Raw genomic sequence first — 23,355 nt, forward strand, 5'->3', positions numbered from 1 at the left:
GGTATATGTCAGTGAACGTTTTAATTACATACATGAAAACGTGAAGCTGCCTTATACTGAATCAAACTCTTGGTCCACCAGAGTCAGAATTGTCTACTCTGACTGGCAGCAGCTCTTCAGGGTCTTAGGCAGAGGTCTTTCACATTACCTACTACCTTCTACCTGAAGATTCCAGAGATTGAACCTGGGACTTTCTGCATGCCAAGCAGATGCTCAACTCCTGAAATGTACCCCCATAGTATGGCTTCAATGTAACACAAATAGTGTTAGATTATAGTCGGTAAGTATTACTGGAAAAGACCGTCATGCTAGGAAAAGTTGAGGGCAGCAGGAAAAGAGGAAGATCCAACAAGAGATGGATTGATTCAATAAAGGAAGCCACAGCCCTCAATTTGCAAGATCTGAGCAAGGCTGTCAAAGATAGGACATTTTGGAGGACATTGATTCATAGGGTCACCATGAGTCGGAAGCAACTTGACGGCACTTAACACACATATAACACACAAGTATTACCTATGCACTTGAATGATACATTGTACATCAGGCATGGTCTATTTATTTATTTATTAAATTTCTACCCTGCTCTCCCCAACCCGAAGGTCGGGCTCAGAGCGGCTTATTACACAGAATATTACACAGAATGAGGTGGTTGACTAGGATGAGTGAATTCTTGACTATGCCAGAATCTGCTTGAGCTGGCAGGTTCAGCCTTCATATTTTTAAATTTTGCCTTATGTAAACATCTCTCATATGCAGTAAATTACAGTGCTACTTAGGAGTGTGCTATTTATGTTAGTAGGAAGAAAGATTGAGCATAATCTTTTTAGCATAGTCCACTAATTTATTACATGGAGGGAGCATTAGAAAATACAATTCCCCATGTGCATATGAAGTATGCATTTCTAATGAAGCATTATATGTGTGTGTGCTTTTCTGAACTGGTATGTGATCCATCCCAGATACATATGCAGACCACACAAACCTTGGGGGAGGATTGTCGCATTTTTTGTCCTAATTAATGGGGAAGTGAGTCTTGTTATTCTGCATACCTGGAGGTTCCCCTGGATATACATAACCTTCTTTCCTTTTTTGCCTAGCCCCACTGAGTGGATTTTACTATCCACATGGGGGTCACTACTTCAGAATTACAGATATCTAAAAGTTTATTAAAGGCAATGATAAAGAACATGTCTCAATTTGCTTGGTGGTGCTTTAATCCTAAACAACATAGCCGAAAAACACTATTACTGGAATAATAGTGAAAAATAGTTATACTAAGTAATTACTTTAGAAACTATGGCCTAGTGGATAAGTCACTGGACTCTGCTCTAAAGGGCTTGGGTTGAAAAATAATGAGAAGATATAAAAAGTCCCAAATCCTCAGATCAGTTCTTCTGTATCACAGAAATGACTATTGAAGCTATCTCTTGAGCTCATTATTCAGGACAACCAAGGTAAGAATGTACAATGTTTTGCATCAACTAATAATAACAAAATTATATTGTAAATTATAGGCATGCATGGCCGGAAAATGCAGTGATTTAGCAGCAAAGCCAAAATCCCTGAAAGATGTCCCAGGAAGTTAGAATATCTGCTAGCGAAGAAAAAATGATGGGGGTTAAAAGTTGATTTACAATATGAGCCTTGCTGAAGCTAAAATATCTTGTTCAAATAGCTATTATGTGCAGTCCTTATTCTGTAACGAATGGCAAGATGTGGGAATTTTCTCCGTTGGCATCTGTGACTAATGTATGCACTATTTATGTGAAAGAACACATCCAAAATAAAAAGAAATTAAAAAGAGTTTGACTAAAGCAGGCAGAGAAAAAATGACCATGGTACACAAAAGAGGCACTATTTACAGCCGCCTAACAACAGATTCCAGTATGAGCTTTGAAGACTCTGTTTTGGCTGCAGCAATTCGGGACAATTCATTTGATCTTTATGTGTGCATTGTCTGTGTGTGTAATGGTAGTCTAAGGTTACATGTTTATTAAAAGAAAAGCTATAAGGCTTAGCCAAAATATGATCAGCTCAGATAAAAGCTGATTCATTTTGCCCCAAGGGCAAAATCACTGAAATAAACCCCACTAAGCGCTAAAAATCAAGGAGAATCAAAGCTACAAATCTGGCAGGCAAGAGCATTAATTTAGCAGTGCTATAGATGTTGTATTATAGTGAGGATTTTAATGTGCTCATTCCTTGAAGGGGGAAAAAAAAAACCAAGCATCTGCTTTACATTATGCCCACAGAAAGTTGATTTCACCACACTTAGGCTCAGAAATCTAATCAATCGTCTCCAACTCCCTCTCAAAATAATTCCTGATAAGAGCAGAGCTACAACTGTTTTTGTACAGTCAGTTGAAGTTCAAGCACAGTTTGAACAGCATTCCCCAAGGGTTGTTGTAAGGATAAAAGGGGGGAGGGGGGGAGAGAGAACCATTTATGCTGTCCTGATCTCCTTGGAGGAAGGTGGTGTTAAAATGTACTAACTAAATTCCATTCATTTTTCCTTTCCTTTCAGCTACATTCTGGCAGTCACCTCTCTGCAGCATGAGATTATTGGTACAGGACCTGTTATCAGTTTAGGGCTCAAGTCTTGGATTGGGAAATTCACAAATGGTTGCAAAACAAGGGAGATTCAATGACTCCCACTAAATCTTCCTTAGGCTCAGGTCTTTTATGCATGAATTTTTACCTGGTGTCCGAGGCTCTCTTGACCCACAGTTTTCTGTTCTGAATCCTAAAAATGCTATGCATATTTTTGTTTGCCCTGGAGAAAGTCCTGGGGTTTCCAGAGTACTGCAGAATAGCCAGCAAAAATCCAGAAGTGTCTGAGTCCCTGCCCCTTGAAAATGCTGCTTTTAATTGGCTGTAGTGCTTACTGTGAGAAAAATGTCATCCTCCACAGCTCCCCTCTCCCCCAGCAGAAACCCAAGCACCATTTAAAAACCCACCTTATCGTGAGAAAAACATCACACACACACCCCACAGCTCCCCTCTCCTGTACTTTGTCTTATGCATAGCAATGGGGACTATTTGACTCGGGCTGATCTCAGGGAAGATTACGACAGGATTGGGAAGACCTGGACATTGTGCAGGCTGGGCATAAGGTAATCTCTAAGGGACAGAAAACTCATGCATAACTCGAATGAAAAACTGAGTCAGACTGGCAGAGAAAGTAAGTCAAATCCCCCATGCATAAAAGACCAAAGAAAAACTTCCTCCAATGGATCACAGAAAGATTTAGCAGAAGGTCCCTTCATACAGGCTCTTGAAACCCGGTTTGGTTTGAAGGTAAACAGTTCCAATGACTCTCTTAGGTCCCTGTTATACAGGCTTCCATTTTGGATTCTGAAGGCAAACAGATATTTTAAAAGTTTCACACAACTTAAGGATAAAACTCTACTCTCCTGCAGTTATCAAAGGCCTAATCTGGGTTTTCCAAAACCTGTTTTGATCCAGGAGATGTGTTGTTGAGTTTTGTCCTTTAGGTTTGTGTACATCTAAAAACATCTTTTAATGTAATCTTTTTTTTAAAAAAAAATCACAAACATTTCATAAAATTATGCTTTATTTAACCATATGTATGAATGGAGTGATCACAACAGTAATTACAATATAAATAGCCTTTAAAACAATACACAATCAAAAGCAGCAGTGAAACAATTTGCATCTTCCTCCTCTCCTCCATTTTATCCTTAAAACAACCTTATGACATAGGTAGGGCTGAGCATGAGTAGCTGCCCAAGGATCACCCAGCAAATTTCCATGGATGAGATGAGAGCTTAGTGCAGATCCTAGTCCATACTGACCCTCGATTTTTTTTTAAAAAAAATCTAAATAAATTAAATTCTTATCAAAAGTTGAATGAAATAGCAGCAATTCAATCACTGTGGCCACATCCAGACAAGCCTCTGTCTATTCATGATGGACATGAGCTGTCTTGTATCCACATTCACATCATGCACAGTGAGGCTGAAGCTGTTTACCAACTGGCTTCAACATCAATGGCAGGATGAAGGAGGGGGGAGATACTGTTTTCACTAGAACTATTTCTCGTTAAACGTTTAGGGATCACCCTCTCAACACTAGAGCTATTTTCCTTTATGACGGATTATGGTTCCTTCCTGATCCTAAACCAAAGTGGGTCCCTCTCACTCTAGAGGAGAATCCTCTACAGACAGCTTGCAGCTCACTCCGCTGTCTCCAACTCTGTCCGTTAACAGCTCTCCTGCCACAGTCAGTTTCCAACTGTCAGTTTTCTAACTGCTATCCTTAGAATCCCATCCGAACTCCCTGTCAATCAAGGGGTTCTATGACAGGAATGCAGCTGTCCGTCTCATCTGTCACTAATATGCAGATGATACACAGCTATATACATCCTTATCCAAATCTCCTGGTGATGTGGTAGAGATCCTAAACCACTGGCTGGCTGCTTTGGTTAAATGGCCAAGAGTGAACAAATTGAAATGAAACCCTGGAAAGACAGAAGTAATGCTGGCTGAGAGGGCAGAGGTCTTGAAGAACATTACGCGCACTACTTTTGATGGGGTGCATCTGACTCTTGCTGGCTCAGTTAAGAGCCTCGGGATTATACTGGACCCGACATTATTGCTAGAGAGGCATGTTAATGTAGTTGCCAAAAAAGGCTTTCTTCTGACTTAGCCTTGCTTGAAAAATGGCCTCTTACCTTGATATGGCTGGTCAGGCCACCTGGATCCATGCTACGGTAACATCAAGACTAGACTACTGTAATGTACCCTACATTGGTCTCCGCTCAAAATCAATTTGGAAACTCCAGCTGGTGCAGAATGCCATGGCTCGGGTATTATTGGGAGCTAAATGGAGCATGCATATTACTCCCATTCTACATTCCACTGGCTGCCCATTAGTTACCAGTCTCAATTTAAAGTATTGGCTATCACATACAAAGCCCTTCATGGCCTTGGACCCTCATGTACTGTCTCTCCTCCTATGCTCTGCCACATCACTTTTGCTCATCCAAGCAGGGCCCTTTGCAGGAGCCAACCTGCAAATGGGCAAAATCAACAACTGCCCATACATGTGCCTTCTCCATTGTGGCCCTCACCTTCTGGAATGGCCTGCAGAGATTAGATGAGATTGGAATCAACAAAACAGACTATCTGATATCATTAATTTCTGAGTACAGTCGGAAGATTAACATTCAGTGCTGCCACTTGCTTATCAAGCATCCCCAAACTACAGACGTGTTTCTTCAAGGGGAGGACAACTCCATCCAGAATAGGTGACAGATTAAGTCCTGGATCAGACCTTCTGCTCACCAGTTGCACTTCCATCTTGTCAGGATTAAGCTTCAGTTTATTAGCTTGCATCCACTTCAAGTTATGCAGTGGTTTGGGGATGAATCATAATCGGCAGCATAGTAGCACAATTGTGCCATATGCTCATTGTCATAAACTCAACCCCCAAGCCATCCCAGCATGTTTAAACAATATATTTCTCTGCTGCAATGTGGACTTTATCATTTTGAAACAGTCCCAGTATTTGTCCTCTTTGAAGCGTTGATAACTATGATAATGACTGTGTCATTGGCATGGATAGAATACATAGTTAACCAATTGAAGAATAAAAACTGCTTATGCAACTGTTTGACACAGAAACTGAAAATCACAGGCCATAAAAGGCATATTTCTAAAATACATCCCATGTTGGAAAGCTCTGCAATTTCTAACACTTTCTCAGGTCACCCTTCTTTCAAAATAAATAACAAACAAATGTTTTCCTTGTTCTAGTCAATTATACCCCATCGTGGAAAAATGAGGTAAATTTCAACAGAGGATGTAGTTTGGTTGACTTGCTGCAAAGTTTTGAAATCAATGCAACCATGTTTGCCCACAGGGCTGTCCAAATTAATTGAAGCGTCTGTATTTTACTGTTGAGAGACAGAGTGATATAGTGGTTAGATTGTTGTACCAGGATATGAGGGGCCCAAGTTCAAATCCCCAATCTGTCATGGAAACTAGCTGGGTGACTGTAAGCTTGAATATTTTTCTCTCTCAGCCTAACCTATCTGACTGGGCTGTTGTGCAGACAAAATGGACAAGAGGAGAACAGTGTTGTAAGCCACTTTCCATCAATTCTGTGATTTTTTTTATGTTTTCTAGTTTATTTGACACTCTACCCTCTTTGACAGATAGAGCAACACCACTTTTAACATAGCCCTTCTGGTCCTTCCTATAAGATTGTATCTGGGGATAAACTTATCTCATAGACTTCCCCCACTCCATTAGGTCTCTGAAATGCCCGCTGAATCTGTTTTCATTTAACACCAAGCATTTCAGCTCCCTTATCATGATGCAAAATCTTCAAACATTTCCAGGGAAACTCTTGTGTCCTGTTAGTCTCTCTAGGCATACATATTTTGACCTTTGGTCTCAATAAAATTTCTTGACAATTGCTTATTGCCTTCTATCCTGTTTCCCATGTAAATGATCCCAAACATTTAGCCCATTAGCAATGAATTATCCCAAACTCCACGGCTCCTGTCAGCTTCACCCCAGGACTTAAAGCTGCTCTAAAAGCTTTTTGATATTGAGCATTTATGGTCTCATTCCATTTCAGTTCAAGTGGAGCTCATCACTATTGTAGAAAGTTGACTTGTCCAAAACATTCCCCACTGTCTAAAGAATTTAACCCCTTTCCCCTGACACCACTGTCTCATCCATGCACAAGAGATCTCTACAACTCTCTAGCTGGTCCTGGGCATGGAATAGGTAACATTTCTGAAAAGGCTATTTTGGATGTCCTGGAGTAGAAATGTGGGGTTCTAGGATAGAAATTATGGATGAGGAATATCCAAAATATCCTTTTGCACTATATTTCCCCAGCTGAGGTACACAAATTCTGACTCCTTGACTGGTTTACTCACTACCCTATCTAGACAGTGTGTGTTAGCTACAACTTTTGCATCAGGTTTTGGTTTTTCAAAATTAACATAAAATCCACATATTTTTGTTTGATCTTTTACATCAACATTAAATGTCAACTTCAAAATTTGTAATGACTTTAACAAAGATGTGATGGCGTGATATGAATGCTACAAACAGCTTTCTCCTAGGTATTGTCAAAAAGTGTTTGGTGAAATACTTCACAAAAGCATGGACATTTTTTCTATTTTTGTTTTTACACACAGCAGAGAGAAAAGCAAATAGTTTTCTAACAAATATATCCAGGTAGGTCAATTCTAAACTTACCTGTCACCTTTCACAACTCAGCAGTTGTCCCCCCCCCCTTTTGCAGGCACACTAATGCATTGTGATAGGGCCTCTAGAGAAGGAACCAAAGTAATGAAAGTAAAAGATGATGAAAGGGCAAAATGCCAGAGGGAGAAAAACTCCACCCATCCAAGCCACAGTTCTTAAAACAAGTACCACTATTTGTCTAAAAGTGCCTAGAAAAGGAGGCAGACACTAGATTTTTTTTTTTTTTTTTTTACTGGCAACATCGTGTACTAGTTGTATTGTGCTTCCAGATTTATAGAAACATACTGCAAGGGACCTCCAGGGTCATCTAGTCCCACCGCCTGCACAATTATTTTCAGTTTGCATATTGAGATAGGGTTTTCCTTGTGGTGGTAGAATCACCACCCTGAACGTCTGAGCATCTAGTGTGTTTCAAATATCAAGGCAAATCTCACTCCTTGAAGAGAGCAAGCAGAGTGTGAAGTATTGGCCAATGAGTATAAAATTTATTTTGTTTAAAACACTTTTATCCTGCTTTTCCACCCAATTAGTGCCCTCAAGGGAACAAAGTTAAACAAGACATTAAAAATCAACTTGCTGGGCTTCAAACTGAAAGCACAGCTCATCAGCAAAGACTCTATCATATGATTGAATGGATTTAATCTCACACTGCTCTAATTACATTGCACAATGCATTTGCAGCATCTAATGCTCTCAGTGACTTTAGCTTGGAGTATGCTGAAGCGGCAGGCACTGAGCCATTAAAATAAAGAGAGAAGAGTTACTACTAAACACATTTTTTTCCCTGTGATACCAGAACAAGAGTGATGTAGCTACTGATTGATGTCCTTTTATGAATTTTTGGGGTGCATGATGCACAACACATATTCACAAGATATCCTGAAAGTCTCAGAGTTTCTTGGCATTTAATGGCTTATCGATTTCCCTTTTCTTGTTTTTTCAGTTTGCTATATTTAAAAAGGTAACAATTGTTTTTCAGTTTTGTGTGTGTGTAAAGTGCCGCCAAGTTGCAGCCAACTTATGGCAACCCCTTTTGGGGTTTTCATGGCAAGAGACTCACACAAAACAATATTCTGCAACACATATGTTTCCTAAGTTAATTTCATAGCACATAAATGTAATTGCCATTTAATAAATACTGCATCACTGCTTTATATATGCTTTATATATGCAGACCACTTGCAAAATCAGCTCATGTACAGTAACTCCCCCACTCAGCTCGATTGATGATGCATTTGAGTATTCTTTGATGAACGGCAAACTACATATATGAATTTCTATCTAAAGAATGTTGCAGATGACGAAATGCAACATGCTATGACACCCCCCCCCCTTTCAACTACTTCAATATCCCACTCTCAGCCCGCTTGTATATGCTGAGGGAAAAGCGTTGGCCGGAGTATATTTGTGAGGAGATTATTTTCCTTCTCCTCCAGTCCCACACCAGTGTTTACCTCAGAGAGAAATATGACACAAGAGGCTTTTTAACTTAAACAGACAAAACAGGGACGTTTATTGAACAGAACTCACAGAGATTGATTTTCAAGGAAAAGGCAGAAATTGGAGGGGAAACTCAAAGTCAGGTTTATCTACATAAGATTACTTCAGAGAAATAGCTTAGATGTTTTCTTCACTCAAATTCCTTCAGTTCTTAGTTTCAAGCTTAGTTCTGTCCCTCAGAACTGTTACTCAGATTCAGACTCTCAGACTCTGTCCCCAGCCTAGCTCACAGGAGCGAAGGAAGTCTGAGTTCCTTTCCCTCCTCAGAGAACTCACAGAAGTTTGGGTAAATATCCAAAATCCCTCTTCCAGTTCTCTCTGATTACCCCACACCAGTGGCTGTAATCCTCCACACCTCCCTGCTACCGGAATAGCTCTATGTCAGAGACTAATTCCCCTTGTGACCTGAGAATGGGTCCTCTCTAACCCAATTCTCACTCCTGCCACTACCACAGGTTGGGTGTGTCAATAGCTTCGGCTTTAACAGAACCCCTCAGGTTCACCGAGTACAGTCTGGCTTCCGCTCAGTCTTGCTACCAAGCTTCCAATCTGTCACAGCCTTCTCTGGCTGGGTCCCAAGCTTCGACTACTTTCACAACCTTCTACCCAGGCTGGGTCCCAAGCTTCGAATGCTTTCTGTCTCTGAGCGTCAGCTCTCTGGCTCCGCCCACTCTTGGTCTGTCAGCTCTTGCTGCAGATTATCCCCTTATCCGTCACACATGCATTTAGCATAGTTGCTACAATAGGTGTGCACATAAGAGGAGCAGAAACTAAAACAGAAGAATACTGAAATGCAATGTTACACAGAAAATGATTTGACAAATATATTAACTTCTTTGATTTTAAACCCACTATACAAAAAATAGAAGCAGCTAATTCTATTAAGATTATTGCAGGACTTTCTTCCCAACAACCCCAATATGTGTCTCATATTTCTTGTTAGGTAATGTGGAGTCAAAAATCTTTACATAGGAGATACATGTTTGGTTTGGTATACTGTTTGAATGCTTCTTCCTAGATGCCTCATGTGAAGTTATACCCCAGGAGCATGAATAGGAATGTCCCATTTTTGGTATACTCTCCAAGTAATTATATGACAGCAAATAGCTTTTCTGTGTTGGTGTCAATACCTGGAGCTTTAGAAAGTGCTATATTGGACTCTATTACAGCTTTATATATGACTTTGAAGTATAAAATAGCATGTACATAAAACAGCATATTTACCATCCAGACTGAGCGAAAATGAAAGCAGTGTAGAGTCTCCACCATGGTGTGTGATTAGTGCTCCGTCAGCCATCTTGAGCACATAGTCCCAATCTAGTTTAAGAGTGCAATAAAAATCTGATTCTGGGAACACAATTAGTTTTACAGAATTAAAATGTATGGTTTTCACCAAGCATCATGGCCAATATGGAATTAAGATTTAATATGAAATCAGGATACAATACATTTCTGCTTGTATTTTCCCACCCTCAGTGTGGCATTTCTAACAAGCAGAACAAGTATGGTCTATATTTTACTTATCTAGCTACCCACACCTTTCCATTCTACTGCATAGTCAAGGAGGTCGATGGTATTAATTGGGAGACTCCAGAATAGTATTAGTAGAATTCAAAGAATTCCATTATTGGAGAGAAACACCAATTCTTATCTTCAATGCAGACATAATATAATCTGTGGGAAAGATGCAGTGGATGGTTTGGGAGGCAGAGATGTAGAGCTGACAGGTCTTGTGGAAGAATCAGTGCTGTCAATTCTCAAGTTCTTCTGTAGGGTGGTATTCTTGAAACCACCAGCTATAGTACCAAGGGTCTGTACGTATTTTGCTCTAATGATAAAATATGGTGTACTGTGAAAGAAACTACATTTCAGCTATATTCAGGTGATATTTTATTACCATATATTATGCTTTACAAGTTTTACTGAAGGCCATTAAAAGCACTATATAAAATTATGCCCTAAACACAAGAAAGTAATTGCATGATATAACACAGATGACAAAGTGGAACAGAAGGGGAGAAGCTAAGATAGGATATACAAAAATAGGTAGCAATGTTGATTGAATCTAGGTGCTTATTTGCTTGGAATGGGGGAAGTAATTGTGTGGGGCAGGATAATAAACATCCCTTTTGAGAAGAATACCTTGGTTTAGATAAACAGTGCACTACCAATACACCAGTTTATAGCATGTAAGTGCAGTTATTCAGAAAACAAGCTGATATTATGCATACAACAAAATTAAACTAGCTTACAATAAGGCAGCACACCAGTTTGTCCTGCACCCTTGGCACTTGGTGATGGGATATTTTGGTTTAGCAGAAGCAACATGATATATACACAAGTCTTGATTTGTTGGATTTTTTTGTATTTTTCTGAAAAAATGTACATCATCCCTTTGAACCTTTAAGTTTTACAGCATTTCTATAACTGATTGTTAACATTATTTTTGTAAAAAAAAACACACAAAAATATACTACAGAAACTGTTTAAAAACAACAGTACATTAAAAATTCAGGAAGAATCAAGTTACTGCTAATCTATTACATTTAGTGATAGCCAAAGTCTTAAATACTTTGGGACTAATGGCCCAAATCATTACACTTCTTTACATCTGTTACTAAAAAATACTATGTAATTGAAAGGTATTGTCTTTAACGTTTTTAAAGTAGTGATAGAATTCTACATTTGAAATTCTATGAAGTGTTCTACCACTTTTTCCATAAGTGCAAATTACAAACTACAGGAAACAAAATTTAACTGTGCATTGACACAGGTGGAGAAAAGAGCAGCAGGAAACCAAGTCTATATTCTCAGTATCACTAGTTACCCATCAACTTAAATGAACTGACCAACAAATGGTTTCCCCCACTAATACACAGCCATGTCCTTACAAATATTATTTGCTTTGTTTGGTTAAGTTTTAAAAACCTTGAGTAGCTGTTTTTTTCATGAAAAATGTAACCGCCACACTGTAAGGCATGGTTTATTTTTGTTTCTCCTCTTTTTAAAGCATCTACACTATTTACATTATATATAATGTATGTAATAAACATTTTATATAGTATAACGCTTCAAAATTAATTGGTATAGATTTTACAAAGACATTTATAGTGCTTATTACATATGAACCATATAGCATGTAAGAGTATGCAATTATATGAACATATACACATTTCCGCCCTCCTGTTTAAACTACTATGAACCACCAAACATTGGTGTCTACAGTTCTAACACTCCTCAGATAAAACTCCAAACATAATTTTCCAATTTGTTTCCCCCCCCCCCCAAAAAAAGTTCAAAACATCCTTTTTTATTACAAGGATTCTCTTTCTAAATTTGAACTAAAATAAATTTTCAGACTCGTTTTTTGAACAAAAGACTGTGAAAGTGAATTCACATACATAGAAAGATAGCTTTTTTCCTTTAGAGTGCAATTTATCAGGGATATTTAGTATCAGCAGACCCTCTTTCCCATCTCAACAGCTGAAAAGCAGCAGCCAATCAAAATATGACCCTCGGTGTAGAAATCTGTACAAAAGTAAATTTTAGTACTATTTACTATTGAGACACTGCTTTCTAGTTTTTAAAAATTAACCTCTCAATACCCATTTTAAAGGAAGTATTTGCATAGAGCAGCCTTGCCATTTTTAAAAAGACCATTTAATAAGTACTGTAACACAAGATAAGGCACATGTTTTGTTCATTATTTGAGATTCATAGCTAATCCTGAGGAAAAATTTTCTCCTACAAGATATTTGTTTTTACCCTGTTCTACCTGAAAAACGAAGAAAAACATAAAACAAAATTTCAGTCTTTGACCATGTAAAAACTCACCATATAGAGAATTATCTGAAATTCAAGATAAGTGAATACTGACTTAGAATGAATACACTGCTTTTAAAAAAAAAACAAAACGAAGTAGCTACTGAACTGCCGCAAAGTATAAATGATTAGGTTTAGAGTGATTCCCCTCCTCTACATGCTCCTTTCAGAAATAAGGTAGCGAAGTTGTGAGGCACTTAAGGCTAACCACAAATGAGGAATGGATTTGGTTGTACACAAACCAAAAAGTTGCATATCAAATTCCTTGTACTGAACTTTCTATTAAAGTGCTAGAACCTGAAATGTGATGTGAAAACAGAAGCTAAAAAATAGTAAACAAAGGAAACAACTAAAGGAAAGAAATAGTATGCAATAAAATTGAGTACTTTACTCGTTCTGTTTGAAACACTGACTTTATTTTAAAAGCCTTTGAAAATCAAAGAAAACTCTTTTCTCATGCCACTCCAAATAAGTTTGTCAAAGTGCCTATTTTTTTCTTCTTCAAAACAATAAAACCATTTGCCTTATCTTATGCTCTACAATGTGATGCAGTACATAACAGTGCACTAGTGCATATTTTCAATTTCTGAAGATTACCACGCACACTTTAGGCCTAGATTGCAACTCCAGCTTCCACCCCTCTTAATATTATGTTTTGGATGACAACAAATCCTTTATGAATGCATAATATGTGCAACCACTTCAAACTCCATTCTGGGTTTTTAATAATCCAGTCATGATTTTGCTCTTGAATTACATAAATGCAGTACTTTGCTCTTGAATTACATAAAACCACTGGATGCCAAATCTGAGAAAGATCTGGATTCTGCTGGGTGATGAATAGGCTGGAGGTGTGTGCTAGGCTGGGTGCTGACGACATCTAATTGTGGTGGATATGCATCATTCAGGCTTCCTCCATTAAAATTGTTCTGGAACTGAAAAAGAGGCAAGACTTTATTAAACAGAAATGGCTCTCTATTTAATACTAAATATTCACAACCAAGCAAAGTAAATAATTTACTTTTCACTACTCAACCAGGAATTACAAATGTCCTGCAAATATGTTACAAAGAATCTTAGAGCCTTGTATTTCATAGAATGTCATCTCAAATCTTTCCCTGACTGTTTGAGGCAGATTTTAGGGAAACCCAGAAGATTGGTGCAGGGAGAGGGAGCTGAAATAATTCTGTTTGCAGGTCGCAGATTTTGAATGGTCCTTTGGATTCCAGCCCCTATAAAGTAGGATTCTTGAGGTGTACCTCAGCAACCTATTCATAGCTTGTGTGTTTTCTTCTAGACCAGTGTTTTGCTAACTGGTGTCTGGTGATCACTGATGGTTTCCTAGGGGGTCTGAAAGCCCTTTGTAAGGGCAGAGGTTGAGCCCCATGGAGCAAGTGTGAAAACAAAGCCCTCTCTCTTTTCTAGGAATGAAGACAGGGAAGGAGTAGGCTTCCTCTTCTTTCAAAGGCCAGAAGCTCTCTGAGCTGTTGCAGCATGCAGTCACCTAGCTTCCCACATTACCACAGAGCACTAGCAAGAAAACACATCGATTGGTTGCTGGAATCCAACAGCTCACACCTAGAACTCTAATTAGCTGAGGAGCACCAAGGAAGTAATTTGGTTATCAAAGTTACAAGGAATAAAATCAAACTGAGTTTTCACTCTGTTTTCCAGTGCAAATGATCTCATCATATACAGAGATGCCACTCTGCATCTATAGGCAATTGAAGTCAATTGTGGTTTTTAGCTGAATACTGGAAGTTTGAGTTAAGTACAATTCTGGTATTTTTCTGCTTCTATGATCAGGTTCGAAAGGTTTTCCAGGCCCCTTTCCAACCCTGTTCAGCCAGCCTCAGGCTAGAAGTTATTAACCATTAGCTGTTGATTGCAAAGAAGTCTAACCCCTCCAAGAGCCCTGAATTAGCTGTTAGGTTCACTGGATTGTAAATATCAGCAAGCCAGTATAATAAAATACTACAAATGCAGCTTTACAATGAAATACTAAACAACCTAATGGTACACTTGTATATTTCCTCAAGGTTTTTACTTTCAAGTTTACTTTAATCCAGTCAAAATATAACAATGGTTGTGTTAGTGTTCTGCAGAAAAGGCATGTAAGTATCTTTACAGCTAGTAAGCCATCTGGATTCTTACATAAACACTTGCTCTACATTGAAAGCATCATATTCTCTTTTGAAGAAATACAAATATAAGTCTTCCATAAACATATGTTCTGCTGATGTTATGAGTGTGTACTGTACTTAGACTTGACGAGAAGCATAAATCCATAAGTGATACTACATTATATAGTCAAAGTTAAATAAGAACCTTGAAAGTCATGACAGTATGTTTCTCAAATGCATTTTATTTACAGCATTAACCAAGAGGTCCGTGTATTCTATCATCCTTTGACATTATATATGCAAAATTAATATTGATGAGAAAAACATACTACTGTTTTGCATATGTTCCTTACAAGCTGATAAGCACAGCGCACAGAGACACAGATATAAAGTCATGGAAGAGCATTTAATTTGACAGTAAAAAAAACAACAGCTCCAACTTTGCAGGACAAAGAAACAAGACCTGCTTTTGACAGCATGTAGCCAAAAACTCAGTATATTTCCTCCAGACTTCATCACAGTCTCCTCCCTTGTTTCTCCCTCCATTTCTCTCTAGTTAGCATAGATATGGAAGCCTTTCCATTCTAAAAAGGGCCGTTTGCCACTATAAGCCAAGCATTATTTTGAGAATGGCTTTTCTTATTAAACCGTTTTTGAAATTTGCCTGCAGATGTGCAAAGTAGTTTTTTTTATTAAGTATTCCATCATGGGGTGGGGGGGAGAGTAGCTTTGAATCTAGACCTCTTAATCAGCACTGTCAAGGTTCTAAAATTTTATTCTCCTAGTTACAGAGAAAGAATGATGGAAAAATCTGACACTTCACTGAAATACCCCCTAGCAAGCTCTTAGTCTGAACTTGCATGATCTCCCGTTAAGGGAAGTGGAGCAAGGGGGGGAGGGGCTGCATAGGAGACACAACTCCTGCCCAACGGAAGGGGAAAGACTAAGCTTTCACAAATTATGAAAACAAAGGTGGCCTTCTTGTTCACAAAACTGTGTACTGGCTGGAAACTATTTTAGGTCTATTTGTTACTTCTGACAATACAAGCCCCTCAGGCTGAGACTGTGGGAACACAGCAAATTAAAAACCAAAACAGATGATGTGGTAAAAGGCAATCTTAGCACCCGTACAGAAATAGTGACCAGTTCTGAACAATGTCAACAGTTATAAGAGGTAAATATGAGCAAATTTTCAGCTTCTGAGGCTAAATGGGGATGTTTTGAAGGGAGGTGGTGCAAATTTCAGACAAACAAGAACAAAACAAAGAATATAAGAAAATAAGAAAAGCCATACTGGATCAAACCAAGGCCCATCAAGTCCAACAGTCTTCGCACAGTGGCCAACCAGGTACCTCTAGGAAGCCTACAAACAAGATGACTGCAGAAGCATCCTGCCTGTGTTCCACAGCACAAACCTTTTGCTTATCTTCTTACCTTTACCTAGAGCTCTGGCACCATTAAAAAGAAAGAAAGAAATGGGCTTCTTCCTATGATAAATTCAGACTATTAAGGGTCATACAGGTAAGCATGAAGATGTTGCATCATCATGCAGTCAGATTCAACTATATGACAGCACCATTAAATTAATCCAGAACGAGGGCAGGAAACACTGCCCTGTCTACGTACCATAAATTCACACCTGTGCAAAGGCAATGTTTCCTTTTGTTTCTGATTGGATAAAACAATAGGCCAAAATGATAGCTACAAATTGGGGGATATGTTTAGCAAAACACCATCCTTTCCTCTTTAGCTTAATCGTAGTATAAACTGTTGGGAAAACAAAAGGAGGAATAGGGGGTTGATTCTCTGACCTTAGTGCCTCAGCTTTTAGAAAAGCAAGGACAAAGACAGGAAAAGCTGAAAGATGGCATCTTGGCCATCTTCTGGGCACTGGGGATGTGTGGGGGAGGTAGTTGTGCATTTCCAGCATTGTGCAGGGGGTTGGACTAGATGACCCTGGTGGTCCCTTCCAACTCTATGATTCTACCTTCTATAGATTCCTGCTCCAAAACATTACTTCAGATCGTCAGCAGCCTTGTGTATGTATTCCAAGTACAGCCTTTCATTTGTCTAATAAGTTCACGTCTGATTTATGATAGGGTGCACATGCTCCTCTCACTTTATTTTTAGGTTTAGGTTTTTTAGGTTTCAACTACCATGGCTTGAACCGATCTGAAAAGCAGACACAGCTCACCAACTTGTACCGCAAAAACCTGCTACACTGACCATCTTAGAGGTGAGGCAAAAGCGTAATTATCAGCATTAATGAAGAGCAACAAATTGAGTTTCTCTTTTATTATTATTTAAAAACAGGAAATCCAGGGAATTTATCAAAGCAATTCTGCTTAAAAGCATATATTTAAGGATGATAAACAAATTATTATAATAAATTGTTTATTACGGTCCTTTGACCAAACATAAAATATTTACAGGAACATTTCCCTACCCAGAGCGGCACTATAAAAAAACAGAGTTTCACTTACCTGTAACTGTTGTTCATCTGGTGGATCTTCTATGCAGGCACACATTGGGACTGTGCAGGCGCAGGCCAGCCACGGATAAGATTTGTCAGCTTCTAGCAAAATCTAAGAGAGTGCTCCCCCTCCCCTTGGGGCATGCAATCTCCCCGCCCATCAGTCACATGACCCAAGGGGGAGGGAGCACTCTTCCCTCCAGTTCTCCAACCTGCCGCCACAGAACCAATCACTGGTCTAGCGTGGAGGTCCCACAGCAGGGAAGGAGGGAGGGATGTGTGCCTGCATAGAAGATCCACCAGATGAACAACAGTTACAGGTAAGTGAAACTCTGTTTTTCATCTGCGTGGCTTCTATGCAGTCCCACATTGGGAGAGTAGCGAGCTCGCTTACCAGGGCGGTGGGTATGGGACAGTCACCGAAATAAAGACTGCAGTACGGCATGTCCCACGGCTGCATCTCTCGCTGAGTCCACATCCACAGTGAAGTGTTTCATAAACATGGAGGGCGTTGACCAGGTGGCAGCCTTACAGATGTCCCGGAGATCTATCTTGGACGAAAAGGCGATGGAAGCCACATACGCTTTGGTAGAATGTGTTTTAATCATAGGAGGGCATTCTTGGTGAGCAAGATCATAGGCCAATCTGATGGTTGACGTGATCCACCTCGAGAGGGTCTGAGGAGAAGCACGACGACCTTTACGGTGTCCCCCGAAGCAAACAAAAAGGTTATCGTCCCTACGAAAGTTCTGAGACCTCTTAATGTAAAAAAAGGAGGGCTCTTCGGACTTCGAGGGAGTGTAACGCTCTATCAGCATCGGAGGATGGGTGAGGGAAAATAACAGGGAGGACAATGTCCTGTGTAAGGTGGAAGGCTGATACAACCTTAGGTAAAAAGGAGATCTTTGGCTTCAATATCACCCTATCCGAATGGAACTTGGTATAAGGAGGGGAATGTGACAGCGCTGATAAGTCGCTTACCCTCCTTGCCGAGGTAATTGCAACCGAAAGGCTGCCTTAAACGATAGTAGAGCCATTTCACAGGTGGCTAACGGCTCAAATGGAGGTCTGAAAGGACTAAGGATAGACTCCACTGAGGAACGAGTGGAGTGACGGGAGGATACAAATTAGTGAGACCTCTCAAAAACTTTTTGGAAAGGGGATGAGAAAAAACTGAGAAGGAGTCAATATCTGGGTGAAAAGCCGAAATTGCGGCTAAGTAAACTTTAATGGATGAATTAGATAAACCATCATCTTTGAGGGATGGCAGATAATCAAACACAGTAGACAGTGGGCAAGTAATTGGTGAAACATCTTTGACCTTAGCCCAATTAGAAAAATGTCTCCATTTAGCATCATAGGATCGCCGTGTGGAGGACTTCAAGGAGTGCAGTAAGACCTTAGCTACTCTGTCAGACCACTGCCCTGGGGCTGCACCCTCCAGGCAGTGAGTTGTAGGTCTGGGGGGAAGTGGGAGGGATCCTTCGGGAGAAGGATGTAGTTCCCTTGCACAAGTGACATGAGCACTGCGAACCACGACCTCCTGGGCTAAAGGGAGTGACAATGATGGCATCTGTCTTGTTGTGGTTTAACTTGGCTAGGACCTTGTGAAGTAGAGGGAACGGGGGAAAGAGATAGAAAAGAGCCTGTTCCAAATTGCTTGAAAGGCATCCCCCAGTGAGCCTGGGCTGGCTCCCGCCCTCGAATAAAACCTGTGACACACGGAGTTGAGGTGTGTGGCAAAAAGGTCTATGTGCGGGTAACCCCACTGATGGAATATTTGGTGGAGACAGTCGTTGCTTAAGGTGAGCTCATGCATTTGATTGGGAAGGCGACTCAGAGCATCCGCTAACGTGTTGCTCTTGCCTGCGATGTGAATCGCCACGAGAGTGGCATGGTGAGCTATGGCCCATTCCCAAATGTCGCTGGCCTCTTTGGAGAGCGAAACGGACCCTGTGCCGCCCTACTTGTTTATATAATACTGGGCGGTGGAGCTGTCCGTAGCGATCTGAATGTGATGTCCATCCAGGTGCCCTGTGAATGAAGACAGAGCGAGACGGATGGCATGAAGTTCCAATACATTTATGTGCAACCGGGATTCTAAGTGCGACCATGTACCCCGTGATGTAAGGTTACCACAATGAGCCCCCCATCCTGAAAGGGAAGCATCTGTGAACAGGTGCCTCTCAGGGGAAAGACAATGAAAGGGGACGCCTGAGAGGATATTAACATCATGCGGCCACCATTGCAGGGAGGCAATGACGTATCTGGGAATAGACAGGCGTTTGTACTGGGAATCAACATTGAGCCTGAACGCCCGGAGGAACCAGTTTTGGAGCGGGCGCATACGGAGCCGTGCAAGCTCCACCACGGCCGGGGGGGAGGCCATGAGGCCTAACAGCTGTTGTATATGATAGGCTGTCTGAAACTGTTTCTTAGTGAACCTAGCCACTAGTTTCTGAATGGCGCGACCTCTTTGTACAGGAAGGAAGGCCCTGGCTTGCTCAGCATCCAAACGCACTCCAATGAAAGTCTGTACTTGTGCAGGGACAAGTTTGGACTTGGAAAAATTAACTAAAAGACACAGATTGTTAAGGACGGAAAGGACTAAATCCACTTGTGTGGCCAACTCCCACTGAGACGGACCCACGATTAACCAATCGTCGAGGTAGGGAAATATTACACAACCCTTCAGGGCAAGGTGAGCTACTACAACCGCAAAGCACTTTGTAAAGGTCCTGGGGGCCGTGGACAACCCAAAAGGCAACACATTGTACTGGTAACATTTACCGTTACATTCAAACCTCAGGTATTGGCGACACTCTGTGTGAATCGTGATGTGGAAGTAAGCATCATGGAGATCTAACACCGGGAACCACATATGCCTGTCCAGGAGGGGAAGGACTTCTGGGAGCGAGAGCATACGGAATTTTCTGGTCTTAATAAAGGCATTAAGGTCCTGGAGATCCAGGATAGGGCGCTTCCCCCCTTTTTATCCACACAAAAAAAGCGGGAGTAAAACCCGCAGTTCTGGTCGGAAGATGGAACCTCTGAAATAGCCCCCTTAGAGAGGAGACTGTCAATCTCTTGTACAAGTAAGTCAGGGGCTGGTGTTGGAGAGCGGCCCATGGGCCTATGTGGAGGTAGCATATCAAACTATGAAGTAACCAACATTTATTATTTTCAGAACCCAGACATCATTGGTAATCGAAAACCAAGCATGGTAGAAAGCAGACAGGCGATCATGAAAATAAACAGACATGTATAGTCATGCCTGCTTCGGCTTGTTGAAACGGCCCGGAGACCCTCTGAGGCCTTTGCGGACCCTGGGTTTGTTTTGGAACTTCCTTTCGAGTTGAGGGCAAGGAAAGGAAGGGTGAAATGAAGGCTGTGTAAAAGAACCCTGGAAACGATGTGGGCAGGAAGACTGGTTGGCTTGTCGGCCAAAGTAATGCCGCTTAAAATCGGGCGTCTGAGGGGTAATCCCTAGAGACTTTGCATTTTTTTTTAATTCTTTTTCAAGCGATCTAGGAAAGTATCTGTTTGGTCGCTGAATAAGGACGTCCCTTCGAACGGAAGGTACTCGATACGTGACCTAGTATCATAGGGGAGCGCAGATTGACATAGCCAAGCGTGTCTGCGAATGACTATGGCGGAAGCAATGGCTTTACTGGACGAGTCCGCCACGTGGCGAGCCACCATGAGCTGCTGTCTTGCTAAAGACATGCCCTCGAACTGAATGGCTACCGCCAAAGGGCGCTGGTCGTCAGGAAGGATGGAAATTTGAGGGGATACACGATCCCAAAGGGAGTATTGATATCTGGCCATGACCACAAGGAAATTGGAAATGCGGAGGCCTACCGCACTAAAAGTATAATTTTTTCTAGCAAGGGCATCCAGTTTACGACCCTCTCTATCCTGCAGAGAGAAATGTGCTCCTGACCTATATTTACCAGGCAATGCCTCCACTATTACAGAATTAGGAGGGGGATGCTGGTAAAGGTATTCTCCACCTTCCCTGCAAATCTTATATAGATTCTCTACCCTTTTGGTGGATGAGGGGACTGAGGCAGGCTTAGCCCAGTTGGTACGGACCACTTCTAGAATGCTTTTTATCATAGGAAGGGCCACCGGGCCCACATCAGGGCTATGGAGGATATCCATAATATCATCTATAGGACCAGAATCCTCCGGTTTAAAATCAATTTTAAGAGCCTTCGCCATGCGGATTAATTGTTCCGCGTATAAGCGAACATCTCCCGTAGGAGAAACCGGTTTAGAGTCCCCAACAGTGTCCTCAGGTGAGGGAACCGAAGCGTGGGATTCCTCATCCTCATCCGAACCAGGAGAGAAGAAGGCGTCATATTCGGAATGATCAGTGTCCCTTGATATAGAAGGAGACCTGGATAGAGGAGGCTTGCGAAGCGACGCTTGCCTTGGACGGACAGAATTTTTGGAGTGATCATCAGAATGGCGAGACAGCGTGTGTCGATGCCGATGACAGCCTCCAGAAGGCGAACGTGAACGGGAGCGACGGTGACAGCGACGGTCGACCAAAGAGCTCGAATAAACTGAAGGAGTAGGATATTGGCGTCGAGAAACATCTCGGCGCCGACAAGAGGGAGACCGGCTCCTAGAGGAGTAACAGTGCCTCTGAATAACTGGACTGTGTGAGCGAAGTGAATGGCTATGTCTGGTGATTGACTGTTTGGATGCTGAACGGCGTTTCTGAATGGCTGGAGTACGTGAGCGGAGTGAACAGTTATGTCCGGTAGATGACTGTCTGGATGAAGATCAGTGAGATTGGGAGCGGCGAGAGGTAGATCGGCGCCGACGATGAACAGATCAGCTCCGACGATGGGATCGGCTCCGACAAGAGGATGACCAGCGTCTATAGGAGACAGATCGACTCCGACGGGTGGATCGACGTCGACAGGAGGATCGGCTCCGAGGGGTAGGGCGGCGACGGCGCGAAGTAGACCGACACCGACTGGATCTGGACGAAGCTGGGCTTCGAGAGTGGCGTCGAGAAGTTGATCGACGCCGAGGCCGTTGGCCAGGTTCGAAATGGGACGAACCTTTCGGAGACTCCACCTGGGTCTTTTCGACTGACCGTCGGGAGTCCTGTTGGGTGCTCACGGGGGGGGGGGGGGTGGCTGGACGACACCATCCTGGAGCTCTGCAGGTTCTGCCCGAGGCCCCTTATCATCAGTTCGTGGGGACTTTGTAAGCACCGGAGGCACATCTTTGTAGAGATGAAGGAGGTGCTGTTTAAACTCAGCCGAGTCTTCCTGGGCCCTGCTCGGACATGGAACCGAGGGGGTAGCCAGGGAATGAGGAGGCGAATCCTCGATAGTAATGGGCTGCTGCGCAGCTACGTCGGAGGCGAGCAACACCGATGGATGAGTGGCTTAAGATCGGCGTCGAGGAGATGACGAGGGCGATCGGCGTTGAAGAGACTTTGGCGAATGGGAAGGTGATCGGCGCCGGGGCAATCTGGAGCGGGACGCATGGCACGAAGAACCGCGGCCATCTTGCGAACCCGGGGCAGTAAACTTTGCCGTTGAACAATGACCAAAGAGGGCTTCTTAGAAGGACCACTCCGCTTGGATTTTTTTGTTGAGGTTCCCGCTTCTGAATGTGGCTTACCGGTCAAAGGACCAGGCTCAGCAGATTTACTTCGTTGACGAAGAGACTCCTTGTAGAGATGAGATAGCAGGCGAGTCGACCGAACCCTCAGGGCCTTGTTAGTAAGTTTGGAGCAACTTTTACAAGTTGCAGGAATGTGGCCTTCCCCCAAGCAAAGGAGGCATTCAAGATGAGGATCAGTCTTCGCCATCTTGAAAAGTGGAGCTTTCTTGGACTAAAACAGCTGGTCAACAATACAACAAATTATTTGGGGGCACTTATCATAAAAGACCTCTGTGGATGAGAATTCAATTCTGTTAGAACAGAGGAGCAGAGAACCACACGAAAGGAAAAGTGCACTGTTACAGTAACTAATATTTTCGAATAAATGTTTTGAAAGAGAATGCTGCCCAGTTAAGTTTTTAATGACACAGTAGTGATGCCCCCTGAGGCCCTCACCCCACAATTACCAAAGTCTGTCATGGTATCACATCCTGGTGTGACGGACAGCTAACTCCAGATGTGTTATATCCATCTGAAAACACTGACGGACAGGGGATTC

The 23,355-nt window shown here is 41.8% G+C and overlaps 1 protein-coding gene across 2 annotated transcripts in view; it reads right to left on the reverse strand.

Moving 5' to 3' along the window:
* Nucleotides 1-13,264: 13,264 nt before the first annotated feature.
* AHR (aryl hydrocarbon receptor) overlaps nt 13,265-23,355 on the reverse strand; it is a 66,086-nt gene continuing 55,995 nt past the window's right edge. The window contains exon 11 of one of the 2 annotated variants that reach the window (XM_056857340.1): nt 13,265-13,498. In XM_056857340.1, coding sequence (XP_056713318.1) covers nt 13,352-13,498 — 147 coding nt within the window. In that variant the 3' untranslated portion in view covers nt 13,265-13,351. Of the gene's footprint in view, nt 13,505-23,355 lie in introns of both variants that reach the window. The other variant, XM_056857339.1, reaches the window with a different exon arrangement.

This window comes from Euleptes europaea, chromosome 11 (assembly GCF_029931775.1).
Source record: "Euleptes europaea isolate rEulEur1 chromosome 11, rEulEur1.hap1, whole genome shotgun sequence".
NCBI lineage: Eukaryota > Metazoa > Chordata > Lepidosauria > Squamata > Sphaerodactylidae > Euleptes > Euleptes europaea.